Raw genomic sequence first — 16,431 nt, forward strand, 5'->3', positions numbered from 1 at the left:
TATCCATGAATGTGATAATTACAAAAAGAAAAAATATGAGTAGAAGGGACGAATTGAATCATGAAAACAGAAATTTGAAAGTTATAATGGAATCATTACTTTTAACATTGAACTCTGATGAGGGGTGTCTCCTGGGTAATAATAGGCATAGCAATTGAGAGAGCTCGCTAAAATATTCAAGTTTATTCCTCAGTCAGACCTACAAAATTAAATACAACATTTGAACTACAGCAGAAAGAATATACATCACCTTTTTCACATCAATTTAGCTCAAGTTCTCAATTAAACAGTAATATAAGACATGGTCGTTTGCCTAAGAACCACAAGATGCTAATATGTCTGTTTCGTCTTAACGTACTGCAAATCATTGAACATATCATAGTACACCACTACATATCATGGTTATTCAGATTATTCATGCTAAAAATGCCACTACTGTAAAAAATGAAAAAATACTATTAAAAACTGATCGGAATACTTTTAAAGGAAATGGTTTATTATGGCATCATTCCTTAAAATGTTGGACTCAGATTTATTTATTTATGTACTTAATTTTACTTCACAAAATCATTTGTCAGTGTTTTTAGATGCCAAAATGAAATTTGTTATATACAAATTCAATAAATTTATTATTTTAACAAATCTTAGTGAAAACAACTTTTTTTTTTTATTTTGGAATGTAAATCCATATACACGACTAAATATAAATTAAAACAAAACCTCAAATACAACTTTGAACTACAGAATAGAATTTTTAATCTACTACTCGTATATGGTCTAAAAAATAATTCTTTACCATTAGAGAAATTTGCTGGATAGTCATGAAAAGCATGATATATATTCCCTTTAAACAAACGGTCATGAGCACAAGATGGCGCTAACCACCATGCACTTTCCCAAATTGAACAAAAATAGTTCTCATTATTATCATATTGTAGGCTGCAGCAGAACTGTCAGCCAAAAATGAGTTTGTACATGATGTGCGTGCATGATGTCGAGTATTTGAAGTACACTATATTATAATCTTTAATGTTCCACTGACTCCCATGACCCATAAAAAATATAAATAAACTTTTTTGTCCAATCAATTATTGGAAATTTGTTTACCTCAGGCAATACATATAGACTTCAACCAATTGCAAAAATTTATAATACAATTAATAAAGAAATCATTTGTGTGGGTCTATGTTCATTAAAATTTTTTAGTTAAAAGTACAGTACATAGACGTTAGATAGGTAATTGGAAAATTAAAATTCCTTTGTATTCCAAACGAAGAAAAAGAGGAGTACCATTCCAAAATGATAAATATGAAATACTAAAATCAAATGTATCTAAAAAGTTACATGCTAAATAGTAATAAATAAAATACAAACTGAAATTAATCATTCTCCTAGAGGTTTAAGGCTTTATTTAGTCTACTTACAAATTTAGTCAATTCCATTCCATTACACAATCACAGAGCTATATAGCCTACAATAGTCCTAAGATTATTCTTACCATTAGAAAGATTTGTCGGATAGTAAGTTCACGAAAAGTATGATATATATCCCCTTTACGCAAACGTCCATGTACGCGATGACGACAAAAAGCACCGCGCACTTTGCCAAATTGAAAGGAAAGTCTTCTAAGTATATTATCCATGTTTCAAAATAGCAGAGTAGTGAACCAAAAATCAGTGCATACTAAGCAAGCCTACAGTATGACTGGAGTATTTGAAGTATATAATCTTTGATGTTTCACAGAGACTAAATGACCCAGAAAAAACATTGAGCATAGATTATTCTGACCTAAAGAAATGACATACTAGTACACAAGATATGAATATGTCTGTTTAGTCCCTAGGTACTGCAAATCATTGGACATGAAGTAATACCAGCATATATCATAGCAGGAAGATTTTTTATGATTATTTATACTAAAACAGGGAAAGTAAAGAAAAAAAAGCAACCAACAATTTTTAATGAGTAATTTTTTTTTTATGGAGACATAACTTTGACACTGAACTCAACCTTTCTAATTAATTATAAATTATTGGGCTGATTTGTTCTTTTTTTGATGATCCAAATAATACTGGATCCAGATGATTCTTTTCAATAATTAAAAATCGTTGAGTAATTTCATATAAACTTTCAATAAATTAATAATTATCTTAATAAATCTTAGTGGTAGTGAGTATTACTAGATGTATACTGGTGCTTTATAAGTGATCATTCATTATTTACATATTTATTATTATAGTCAATATTATTATATATCACCACATGAAAAAATGAAGTTAAAAAACACAATTAAAAATTCAATCTACCTCTATAGCTTAAAAATTATACTTCTTACCATAAGAAAGATTTGTTGTATAGTAAGTTCACGAAAAGCGTGATATATATCCCCTTTACGTAAATGGCCATGTACACGAAGACGGCAATAACCACCGCGCACTTTGCCAAATTGAACAGACACTCTTCTCAGTATATTATCCATTTTATAGTCAGCGAGTCAAAAATCAGTGAAAAGTATGAAAACATATGATGAAAAATTATTTATAAAGTTTATAATATTTGATATTTCACTGACTAAATGACCCAGAAAAAACATTGCAATGTGCTTAGATTATTTTGATCTGAAGAAATGACATCGAAATAGTCATGTAGTCTTCGTCAATGAACTGCATACACACATGTATTTTTTGTTGTGCAGTAATTTTATGCAGAAGCAAACACTTCCACTGCTCTTTCTATTCTTGCAAGAGATACAATAAACAGTTTACTCCATGTCGCAGCGAACCTCAGGTTCTCATAACAAGAGTCAGTGATGCGTTGGTAATACATGGAACGAGGACTAAATATCTACGAATCAACATATATCCATTACATATACGCACAAGCCAAGAGAAAAACCCAAAGCTTCAATGCAAAAAGATCCATTATGGAAGGTGAAGGCGCTATGAAGGGCAAACGAACCAATGGCAACGCAATATTGATGTCATTAAGATATTCTGATGGTATGATTTCTTTGGAGAATGAAAACTATGGAATTATGAAATACGCATAACAGGTATCGTAATATGCTCCTCTAATATCAAATTAATTACATTCTGATATGCCACAATATCATTATCTCTTATATTTCTGTTTTGTTAGTAATTAATGTTGTTGACAGGACATCTTTCCATCTAATTTCAAGTATGTCTTATTTCCAATGAAATTGGAGCTCTCTGAGTAACTACACCTTCCAATCATTATAAAATATCTAATTTGGTAGATGTTAGTATTTCTTAGTACTATAAAATAATATGTTTATTTTATATTTCTCACGTCAGTTAGACCAAAAACCAGACCATTCTTTGATTGTATTATATAGTTTATAATACATTAAAGAGAATCAGTACTATGAAGCATTTTATATTTAATATAAGGTTGCTTTGCATGTATTGGTCCATAGAAATTGTCTCGTCTTAACAAATATTAGTAGACATTATAAACTGACATGATGTATAGCAATTTTAAATACAAAAACCACATCATTATAATATTATGCTTCATATAGCTTTTTTTAAACAATACTAACTATATGGAAATATCATTTACTATCATAAATGGTATAGATGGTTTAGCTACAATTACTACAAGAATATAATTGTGAATATAATTGTGAAAAATGTTATTATCAGAAGCCATTATAAATCATTTTAGTTATCATAAAAACTATAAATATCTTATCATAAATCTTATTTAATAGTATAATTAGAATACTTCAACAAAATGATTTAGCTACAGTAGATATAATTCATGATAATTGTAAAAACTAATCATGAATAATTATGAATATTGAATCAGTTAAAATCAATCATGAGTATGCAAGGCAAATAGTTTAATAGCTCGCTGTTAAATCAAACTCTAGCTTGGCCATGTTGATATAATATTTACTAAGTAAATCCCATAAATTGAAAATTTTAATGAGCAAATAATTTCATAGATTTTATTGAATTGTTAATGCTCAAGCAAGGTAAATAATTCAAGATTAGAAGCCAAAGAAAAGAATCTCCTTTCATCACAAATTTAGATAGAGGAAAATATTAAAATCTCATGTTATCACAGATATTTAGATCAGATGAAAAGTTCAGAATCTCTAACAGGCCCTATAAAAAAATTATTAGTTTATCACCCTATATAGGCTGGAAAAGTGATGAGGGAGGAAGGGAGGCAGGGAGGGATGTTTTTTTTTTATTATTATTATTTTGCTAAAGCCAAATATCCCCCTTGTGTTTTTTGCTGGTGCATTGATATTCAACATGATTGAGATAATACAAACAATATCTACTAGCTATTTACTATCATTTAAAAAAAAAACAAAAAAAAAAAAAAAAAAAAAAAAAAACAACAATTTAATTTTTTTTTTCAATTTTCTATTTTTAACCATAGACAGTGGCAGCACTACAGGAGGGCACAGGGGCATTTGTTTTCCCCCCACAAAAAGAAGAAAACCAACGGGGAGAAAAAAAAATGTAAATACTACATATTAGTAGACTATCTACCTTTAAAACTATCAAAAAATCCTCTGAAACCCTTAAATTTTCATATTTTTTGGGGCCTTTTCCCCCTGGACCACTTTCAAGACATTTTCAATGACGCCTGACCACGCCTACTTCGGGCTGCCCCAGCATATTGCCCACCCCCCTAAAATTTTGCATTGATCCTCACTTTCCCCTCCTATCCCCCCCCACCCCCAACATTTCAGATGCTGGCACCACCACTAACCATAGAAGACAAGCGTGCGAGGGTGATATTAAACTAATAATTTTTTTATTGGGCCTAATCAATGAATGTACATCAGAGGTATGATCAGAATATTAGTTAAGTTAAACTCATGTTATCAACAACTTTAGATCAGAGGTAAAGATTAGAATCTCAAGTTCTCAAAATTTATTTTTAGATGAGTGAAGAGTGAAGTGAAGACTAAAATCTCAAGTTTTAACCAATTTAGATCAGCGGCAAATATTATAGTATGACTCTAACTTTAAATGAGAGGTGACGATTAGAGTCTCGCGATAACACAAATTTATTTTAAGGAAAAGATTAACTTATCAAAAATTTAGATAGCAAGTCACTAAGAATGTTGACAAAAATGTAAAGAAATTTGGTGCATCCATTTTCAAAATTATGGAAGAACATAATTTACTTCAGACAATTTAATGTTAGTTTAATGTTAATTTCTTTATCAACCCTTGTATTGTCATGCACTTATATGTCACTCTTGATGATTGGCTTCAATATCTCTTAAATTGCTTGTTACTGCCTTCTCCCAGTGTAACTGTGAATTTTTTGAATATCAAATTCATATTTGCTGAATGCAATTTCAGAGTCATTATGGAAAAAACACATCATTCTTGCCTACTTCACTTGATGCAATAGGTAAAAGCAGAAATGGATGAAGAAGAAAATTTGGTTTGCAAGTATGTTGTGCACAGGTGTTTCTACGCTCCATACCTACAGTATGAAGGATAAAATAAATTATTTAATATTGCGATCGCAGGCCTGATGGACTCAAGATAGAGGACAGCTAACAATACAAGTAACACGTGACAAAGAATCAGAAAATAGAAAGAGAGCCAGACAACCAGATAATAATCTTGTGAATGAAACCAAAACTAGTGTATTTTGATTTTTAAAAAAACAAAACCTGCAAGCAACATGGTGTACAGTACCTATGTACAGAGCAAATGTGAGCCTAAAACTAACAACAAACCACAATGCCTCCTACATATTTCAAAATCATAAAATCTTTGGAGACTAAAAACAAAATTTCTGAGAAGTATGTTAATTGTGTGGTAAAATAAAATTTCTCCAAGGACTGAGGATGGTTTATAATTTAAGACAAAGTACAAGCTCTGGCAGCTTTGTAGACCAAGATACTCTAGTATGACTATAGACCAGTAAGTAATACCTATAACACACAAGGTGAGGTCGAGTTATACTCAGGCCTTACAGAATGCTGGATTTAGGAAGGCTAATACATTGAGTGCTGCCCTCATAACATTGAAGTAATAACAAAACAGCTGGAATCAGCAGCGATCAAATAAGCCTTTGAAACCGATAAATTGTCATATTTTTCAAAGGGGAGGGGGGCTTCGCTCTCCATGGTTCACATCCAAGAGATTCTAAACGACGCCTGACTACGCCCACTATTTTTCATTGGGGACAGCGAACCTCCCCATCGGGAACCTCGGACCCCGTCGGGGAAATCCTGGCGCCACCACTGAGAATCAGTAAGAAATAGTTTCATCTAGTAGTCATGTAAATGTAGTTTTCACTTGCTCTTCTTCCAGTAGTACTGTTTTCACTTAAAATACAAAACTAACTGTATACTGTATACAAAACTAATTTTGTTTACAAGTTACAATCATTACATATAAGCAAAGCACAAACAGAAGGAAGGTAAACACCATAAATACAGTCAAAGAAGTTTAAATAAGATGGTGACAAGGTCAAACACAGAAAAGAGATTAAAGAGATTTTTAGTTATTAATACAATATAAAATGGTAAAAGAATCATTTAAATCCGACATTTCCTTATGAAGTTATAAGTGTTTAAATAGGATGGTGACAACAAGGTCAAACACAGAGAAGAGACAAAAACTTAGAGATTATACTGCGACTATCTGTTTATCTCATACTTACCATGTGACTGCTTACACCGAGAGTGTCTTCCTGACAAGACTGATCTATCAGACTGAGCCAAAACTAAACAATAACTTCTTATTCTTGTACCGTATTTGTAGCTGCGTGTGTGATATCACTGCATTCCTTTTCAATGTGTACTTAGCCCATTCATAATAAGATCATAAAACATTAGACCATTTGGGTACCACTTATGCAGTCTCATAGCCACCACTTCCTTATATGGATTATAACAACAATATTCTCTGAGGTTGCATGCTTAATTAAGGGCAGCAATAATTCAGACAAGTTCCTTTCTTGTCAGGTAGCTAGGTAATTTAGGGTGAACTTTATAACAATGTCACAGTTGACTACTAAACTACAGTATAATATATATGCTGTCTATCAATATATAATGTAGAAATATAATTAAAATATGATAATGTACACATGTAACTCCTACCCTAACAATACACATATTAATACACCATGCTCACAAAACACACTGCACCATCCCCTCTCCAACAAAAAGACATTTTAGTAAACAACTGCATAGGTTCCATAAAGAAATTTCATCAATAAACGAAAACTCACTGAGACGGGATGAAACTGTACGATTTTATTGGATGCATACGAAACATTCATTCTAGTATCAATAGGACACATATGATAATAGCTTAGACACACACAATGCACACGACATGAAGAGTTATTGATAATTCATGCCTAAGGCAAGGCATCTGGTGTTGCTGAAGATATTTAGATGTTTAAACTGTTAATATGTTCAAACATGCATGTACTTTTAGAGCTGGTTGTAAAGTAAACAATGGTGAGAGTTTGGAAACACACCAATGTTGTTACAGACAGTTATGATCACTCCTTGCAATTAAAAGCAGGAATAATGTGAAATTTAGCAGCAACATTATAATCCATGTAATCCTGTTTACACTAAGGAATCATACACTACCCATTTAAGAATAATGTTCATCATATTATTCATTATTTCTTGCAAGTGATCTCTCTCCAGCAGTCAACTAGTTTAATACAATACAAAGTTCAGTTTATTATCTAAATTTACATCAATAGTTTATTATCCTTCTTTCAGTCACTTTCGTTTCACACTACTTTGGTTGGAATTTGAGTACAGTAACTGAACATATCCAGGATTTGTCAGCATTACTTCCTCTACAAACTTTTTGCAACTTTACTAAAAATAAGACTGGGATTTACTATTTCAGAAAGGTTTGACTTGAATGTTTGCCTGGCCCCTCTGTAAACTCATCTCACTTACAGAGGGTTCTGGATTCAGAACTGTCTTACCAGATGCATAAACAAATTCTTATAATGACCTCTGGTCTAACCATGGAGGTATAGTCTAACTATACTGCTACAATGCCATTTATAGAACGGATAATCTCCCTACCAAGTGCTATATCTAATATCTTTCAATGTTTACATCAACTGCCATTGTTTCCACCAGTCTCATCAACTGCCATTTTCTTCACACCATTTTCACCAACTGCCAACTTTTTCAACATCAATTTTCTTCATCATTTTCATCAACTATCCATCTTCTTTTTGCTTTCTCATCAACTTTCATTCTCTTTACTACACTAACATCCATATTCTTAAACTTTCATTAACTCAGACCGTCTTCACACTTTCTCATCAACATCCACCTTCTTATCCTTCTTACCAACTTCCATTTCTTTCAACAGGAGGTTATATTTATTGATGTCTTCAAACAACTTCAGCCAAATACTGCTTTTAATATTTAACTCCTCAACACTCTGACCACGAGGGGTTCGAAAAAATTTTCAGTCACCGCCAGACTTTTTAACAAATTTTAACACTTTCTGAAGCTCGTTGGTAGTGCGTATGTGATCAGATTGACATGTAGTGAATACTATAAGAACTACAAATGTTTTTACTTTACAATGGCACCAAACACTTTATTCTAATTGCAATCTGTGACCCATAACAGTAAAATAAAGATGGCTCACTTTTGGTGATTTATGCAATTTCGCACAACGAAGCAGAGATAATCGCGATTTCGTGAAAGTAAGAACACCGCTCTACGCTAATGTAAACAAACAAATAGTGAAATACTTACTGCCCAGACTCAATATAGTGTTCAAATTGTTAGTACATGTGGACACCAGTACATGTCGGTACTTAACTCTCACCTTCTCCACCATTCTTAACAACTCTCATCTTTTTCACCATTCTTATTAACTCCTATCTTCTTCACCATTCTTATAACGCTCATCGTTTTCATCATTCTCATCAATTCAAATCTTCTTCCCACCATTCTTCTTAACTCCCATTTCCTCTACTATTCAGTATCCATCTTCACAATTCTCATCCAATTCCTTGAATGTATTATTCTATAATCTGAACTCACCTTAGAGCTTTTACCATTTGCTTGCTCTTTCTTGTCAGACTGTTTCCCACTGAGTTTCCTCCTGACAGGACTCTTTAACCACTTTCTAATGAGCAAAAGAAAACATACCATGAATCCCTATCTAAAAAGTAAAACAACAACAATGAGAATGTACAGGGAACAAGGCCAGATTATTGTGTTAAGATGCCTTAACATCACTTAACTTGGCTTTACAACTTAAAGATTATGACTTTGAAAAGTAATGCTGAAACCTAAATTTAACAATTTACTGTAATGTTATCAGTGTAGATAATGATGGAGTAGGACTGGGCATGCACAGGTTACTCAGCAATTAAGCAATTTAAACAAATGTCTGTTACTTATCTTACATAAACAGATTAATCTATTAATTAATCACTGTTTGGAGTGATCTCCTTGGAAAAACCAACAACAGATTATTGCCACAATTGGAAAAAATACCGCTCATCACCACATTAAGTAGAGTGTACTGCTAACAAATTCCTTGACTTAAACAAAGGAATTTACTTAAAATCCTCCTTGGTAATTGCTATATTTAGTCTGGCTAATAATAGTCCCATCCCCTTTAAAGTTTACCAGTATACCAATCAACATGCCACTTCATAACTCATCACCCTGACGCAGAGTAGAACACTTTAGTCACGCAAACGTTATACAATTTTAAAAGCATTTACATTTACGCAGAAAGTAGGCATTGAGCCAGCCTTCTGTACACACAAATAATTCTGAATTGCTGGCCGCAAGTCTAAACACAATTAAATGATTCTGATCAATGAGGATACTAGGAAAGATAGGAAAGGGAATAGTCATTGAACAATATTCAATTAATTTAATAACTATGTATATTTTCAGTCTGATACAACTTGTAAGTTGTAAATGTATGGTGACAGGCAGGACAACAAATGTAGAAAAAAAAATTTTTAAACACATCATTATATGATAATGTGAAGTGCTCTAAACCTTACAGTAGTTATGTACAGCACTATAAAATTCTGACATGTCATTATTTGATTATTGTTTTTAAATAAAATGGTTTTCAAGTTAACTAAGTATTTTTGTATTTTATCTTAACTTATTACATAATTTTAATTTCACGAGGGAAAAATTTCTTGAAAATTTAACACCCAACCATCTATGATTTAAATTCTATACAAGCATTTTTCTGTGTTGTTGGAACGATCAGTTCCAGCAAAGTTGCAGAAAGTGTTAGGCGACAAATTTCCTTGCGAGTCTCATTATACTAGCTTATCCAGATCAACCTCAAGTTAACAACTATTCTCATTTGTGGGTATTGGTTCCCTGTGGAAATGGCATAATGATATGATTTATGCATTGTATGAATGTATCATTAATCTACTTAACATTATAAATTCATTTTTTTTTTTATGGCTAAATGATTTATTTAACTGAATAATGTACTGATTTTTAACAGTGTCTCCAAATTAAAATGTAGTGATACCCAAAATGTATGAAGAATATAAACCAGTTGGCTCATTAATTATTCATAGGACATGTTTACAAACCAATTAATGGGGACTGCATCAAAATTGACAGTTAATAAAGTACTTGTTTAATTGTTAGATTTAGCCAGACGTTAGAAATCATTCACTCAAAAAATTAATTTCTAAGCATATTGTACTGAGTAAATATGAATCTGAATCAATGATGGAAAAATCAATATCCATCATCCTTGGGATTCAAGTAATAATTATTATGTTAATCAGAAATGAATTAATACTTAACATTAAGGATAAAATTATAATAATTACTATTAATAATAACAATATTAAGAATTGTATAAGCTGCTTATTGCCAACGGCTGCAAGGTGCTAAAAATAAACATTTAAAAAATTGAAATGCATAATGAAAATTAGCATTGCCAGAATAAAAAAATATGCAAGGCTATATTTTGAAGAGCTTCAGGTTGTGTGTTCAGTGTCGAGAATTATAATTATTACCTTTAAATCAAAATTGCAATGATGACAAAATTTTTAAAACAAAATTTTCTGCAAATTTATTATGTCATCTTTGGCAAATCTGGAAAAAAGGCTTAAAAATGAAAATGTACATTAAAAATAATGAAATAAATTATCAGATTTCAATGAGACACAGGTAAAAACCATATGGTTTATGCTAATTTTACAAAACTCTATTAAAAATGAGTTTTACACATAATAACACAATAGTATTAATTACGATACTGATAAGATTTTCAAGTAAATACCTTAATATACAAAGCAATTGCAGAATTGAATTGAATTTTTATATTTTGTTTTAGCCCAACAAAATTTGTTTATTAATTGAAAGTATTATTAGCTTGTGTTCATCAAATGATAATTAGCATTATTATGTATAATTTCATAGAACTTCATGAATATTAAAGCAGGAATAGGTACGGCATTCATATAGCAACTGAAATGAAATATTTGCTTCAACACTATGATCATCCAAATATATTTAAATATTCTATAGGTAATCTATTTATTCTAAGCTCAGTGAAAATATCGTCTTGACGTTCTTTAGCATTTTGAGATGGCCGATAAACTGATCAAGGCAAGTTCTAGTCCTATTGATTTTTTTTTTTTGCTGAAATGTCAAACACGTTATTAAGGCAGCTCCTCAGCTGCATAGATGTATTCTGAAATGAATATGTGTGTCAGGTTCCTTGAACTGACGGTGAGGAGCAGAAAAGGGTTTGTAAACATAATACATCAACGATCCTAAATGATTACCACTTGTCAGCTTGCAAATTCGCTACCCACAATGCAACGTTGGCGATGAGTTTATCAATGATGGTTGCTACTCAAACTATATCCTGTTGCTATTCTAAACCTCCGAACAATGATATTGATGGTGAGGAATAGAAAAAAATTTCAAACAGAGCTCATAATCAATTAATTAAAATTGTTTGTATTATTTTATAATTATACGGTAATTCATTACATGAATTTATGAATGCATAATAATCTATTACCTTGGATAGAGATAGAAAGTGATATTGGCAATCTAGTCTTTGCTTTGTGTTGTTATTTTGTAGAATATTTATTTTATATCAAATGATTAAATAAATGAAGAGAAACCACCACCACCAAACTATCCACAATGGAATTCTACATCCCCGCAATAAAACTACTTGGCGAGTGAGAATAGAAAGCAATTAAATAATTTCATAACTCAGCATACAATAAATATTATGAATAAATATTTCAAAACAAATTAAAAACAAATGTTTTTAATTACTATGAACATAATTATCCCTGAATATATTTTGGTACTGATTTTTTTTACAACACTAGAGGATCAATAAAATAAAAAGATATTTGTTTTATTTAATTGAGGGATATTTATAACAAAAATAGGTAATTATTTGTTTTTTGGTTCTGACAAGATGGTAATAAAATGATATACAGAGCATCAAAATACTATGCCACAATAAAATATGTATGTCTTTTAAATGTCAGATGCTGAATAACAACTCATATGGATAGTGATTTGCAGGTACTAAAAATTCCAAATAGAGGTAGCTACAAATTAATACAGTGTATGCTAATTATTATGGTAGGGGATTCCCCATTTATCTGGTATATGCTCCCCCTACGCTCAGAGGATAACAAATTCAATGCACTAAACTTGGATGAATTTCAATTTGCCAACCCCTGCATCTGACTTTACAACCGTAGCAACATAGCATTCATCAACAACATAACCCACCCCTCTGTGCTAATAATAAATAAAGTGAATTCACTCATGTACATACTTTATACTTCCTTTTCTCTTGTAAACCGGTGAGTCATTACTTCCTAAATTTGCGAGAGGCACTGAAGAGGAGCCTGTTCCCTCATTCGAATCTGAAAGATAACAAGTCACAATATAAGTTCGTCAGTTAATTAACATATTATTTAATGAATATTGATGAACCAAAAAAATTTATAAACAAATCATAAGGCTTTTGTTACACTAATTAATGTATAATATTAATTGATTGACGAATGATTTAATCAATCATCCATTATTCCTTAACTCGTTTATTTATTTCCTCTCTCTCTCACTCTTCCATTATTTATGTTTGTGTTTCTCCATTCTTTCTCTTGCTCGCTCAATAGATGACTCATTGAATCAGTCATTCATCATATGCTTTTTAATGAACTGTATTTTTCAATATTTATCACATTTGTCATTAGCAGTTTTCAATCCTATGATCTATCATTGTATGTACTCTGTCACCAACTTCTATTTACCGGTAACTGCAAAATACACATAAATCCAACACTGAAATATATCCGCACTTGTTGCATACATTAAATTATATATTTTATTCAGTATTGCATGTAGGAAAGCAAATATGTTTGATTAAATGAAATTATACATAAACATACATACAGCATTTGCAAGAGCAGAATCTAAAGCCAAATCAAATTTTAAAAATATTATTTGTAAGTATATAATTGTAATTTTTGAAAAAAAATATAATATCAACTACAGCAATAAAACACTGTTAATAGTATAATATTTCATAATAAAGCAATCAAATTATTCTGGTGATTATGATAAAATGATGTCATATATGATGATGATAATGATAAAGACGTTAAAAATGATGATATCAATGATAATGCCAACCACAACAATGACGAACATTTTTTGGAACAATTTATTTATTATTTAATTTAATGTACAGAACAAATCATTTATTGGTTCAAAGTTTGGAAAGGATTATTGGTGTTCAATTCCTAAACCTCCAGAAAGAAACTTTAATATCAATAGCACTATTCTCATTGTCAGGTAGAAAAGCCATGACTTACAACCTTACAAGGCCATCTGTCAATTCCCACATATATTAATGAATTTTGAAGGTTTTTGCTTTCACCACAGTTCAACCACAGCACTCTCCAATCCTATTTATTATCTTGGTAAGACCAGCTTTAAAACTGTGATAGGCTTTCTGGAGCCATGGAACAATATTTTTCCCTTGTTTATTCCAGTGTTGCTAAATTGGTTTAAAACCTTATGCAAGTATGTGTAAAAGAGTCCTCTCAATTATGCACAAACCAACCATCATAAATCCTTTTATTTTTTAATACAAATATTATTTGATTTTGGCTAAAACATGCAATGTTTTCTGTAATTAAAATAATGTTTTTAGCATTTCCACAAAATACTAAATAGTGTAGGCCTACTAAATATTTGATCATAATTTTTTTTATTTCATTTTTGTCATTGTTCCAAATTTGGAATTATGGCTGAGCCCCTGGGGAACCAAAGCAGCCACAGTACAGCGCCAGTACCACATATCCCCTATCCTGCCTAATTTTCATGTGAGTTATTCAAGAACCTGAGCGGTCGACTCCAATTAAAATCCAACATTGGCTATGTTTGAACCAGGATCTTCAGCACAAGAAGCAGGGGCATTACCTTCCAGTCAAAAGCTCAACTCATACGCATAAAGATAATCGTCCTTACTTCTGACTTTTGTATGCAAACAAACTGTTATTTAAAAGATCTGCATTTTTGCTAGAGGGCAAAATACCACAACAGGCTCCTGGTACATCATCTGTTGTATACCTTCAGAGTTTTCCATTTTGATCTTATACTGCCTCAGGTAACAAAATGTGGGCCACCTTTAAATTGATCTTCAATGGCACACCTTGCAGTGTGCTAAATATCAATTTTTAATGTGTTGACATTTGGCTTGCAATTACACAACCGCTTCCTCTCTATTTTTGTAACTTTTCAAACACATTTCAAAGAAGCTATTTTCATAATGGTATATATGAATCAATTTTGTGACTAAGTGGTTGATTGACTAAAGGACTAATTGATTGCTTGATTAATTAATTCATTAAATGATTGACTAATTACATTGGTTTGGCATTTTTATAGCTTAAAAACCACATTCTCATTATAAAAACAACACAAAACACATAGCCTGGAATGGAATAAATTGAAGTGAGGTGAAAATGTCAAACTGGTACATTTTGTCATTATTAAAAAAGTGAATTGAAAATCCTTTAGGTCTACACTCTGCTTAGTAGGCAGTGTACAGTAGGTGCGACTAATTAAAACTCTTAGAGAATAAAAAAAATACCAGTACTGTAAAAATCAGAACATTTTGAGCCTTATGAAGTTGGTCTGATTTTGAGATTGGTTTACAATTACACCTGAAGTCCATAAAATGCAAAGAATAAGTTTGCAGGTGTGATAGGTCTAGCTTAGGCCAGCCAGCCAACCTTTAGAGGATAGCGAATTCCAGTTTTACTTGAACCAAGATTATTTTTCTGCACTTGGTTTTGCCTCTTTTTCTGTGTCACATCCGTTGCCCATGTCATGCATATTAAAGTTTTTATTCCTCGATGTCAAGTCCCAACAGAGGGAACCTTTTGAGTATTCAACGTAAATGTATATGAACCTAGAAGGCCATTTGGGCAAACCAAAACCTATGCATTTTACTCTTTTCTTGCTTCATTCATACCATCATTTCAGTTCGTAGGATGCTCTATAAAAATATTAAATGATGTGGGGGGGGGGGAACATCCCCTCAAATGCCCTTTTCAACTCGGATTTTAATGACAAGTCAGCCTTTGTATTTTAGAACCATCTATTTTCTCCTGGATCCACCACTGATAAACCATGTTCAATACTGGTTGGGCATCTGCATGAGTAACTATGGTAAACATTTTGTACCATACGGTAATATAATATAAACACTGAAGTATTATACAATCCTTTTTGCTGTTAATGGAATTAAATCACATGAGAATCAGATTAGATTTGCTATTGTTAAACTTAGCATATACATTGTTGTTATGTTATAACTCCATTATAATATATTACTAAAATTTAGCATTAATAATGTTAATATTAACTATACCTACTACTACTACCATGAAAACATGACGATTTCACTAGACATAAAAGAAACACATTAGTATGAACTAGAAAAAAAAAATAGGAAAGAGGAAACGACATTATGCCAGATGATGGTGACATTATAATGAATGACTGATCATTATCCATTATCATAAATTATCATTGTTACGATAATGGCTCAAAGAAAGTAATCGAACACAAAGAAATCATAACTTTTATGATATTTACAAATAATACAACTATTTACAACTAGGATAGAAACGCTTGGAAAAAGCTGTCCTATCAGGGCCATATAGCAACAGATTAATTTAACAATCAGCCAATTATTGGCTAGAATAAAGTGCCACATAGACACATAAAAATTCATAAATATTGTTTGGACCAAAGTATTATTCTTATGATTCCAAATCAAATTCTAGTAAAAGTTCAGTTCCCATGGTAGTCATTAAAAGTTGAACTTCCTGGGTTTAATAATATACTGTACTGTA

The 16,431-nt window shown here is 31.5% G+C and overlaps 1 protein-coding gene across 1 annotated transcript in view; it reads right to left on the reverse strand.

Annotated features, from left to right (window-relative positions):
- The window catches only part of LOC117104992 (kalirin-like), a 182,487-nt gene that overhangs the window by 38,236 nt on the left and 127,820 nt on the right, over window positions 1–16,431 (reverse strand). The window contains exons 35-36 of the mRNA XM_033245970.1: window positions 12,834–12,924; window positions 9,059–9,143 (exon numbers count right to left, since the gene is read on the reverse strand). Coding sequence (XP_033101861.1) covers window positions 9,059–9,143; window positions 12,834–12,924 — 176 coding nt within the window. The remainder of the gene's footprint in view (window positions 1–9,058; window positions 9,144–12,833; window positions 12,925–16,431) is intronic.

Source organism: Anneissia japonica, unplaced genomic scaffold, assembly GCF_011630105.1.
Source record: "Anneissia japonica isolate Jap-2015-1 unplaced genomic scaffold, ASM1163010v1 scaffold287834_len5846547_cov211, whole genome shotgun sequence".
NCBI classification, from domain to species: domain Eukaryota; kingdom Metazoa; phylum Echinodermata; class Crinoidea; order Comatulida; family Comatulidae; genus Anneissia; species Anneissia japonica.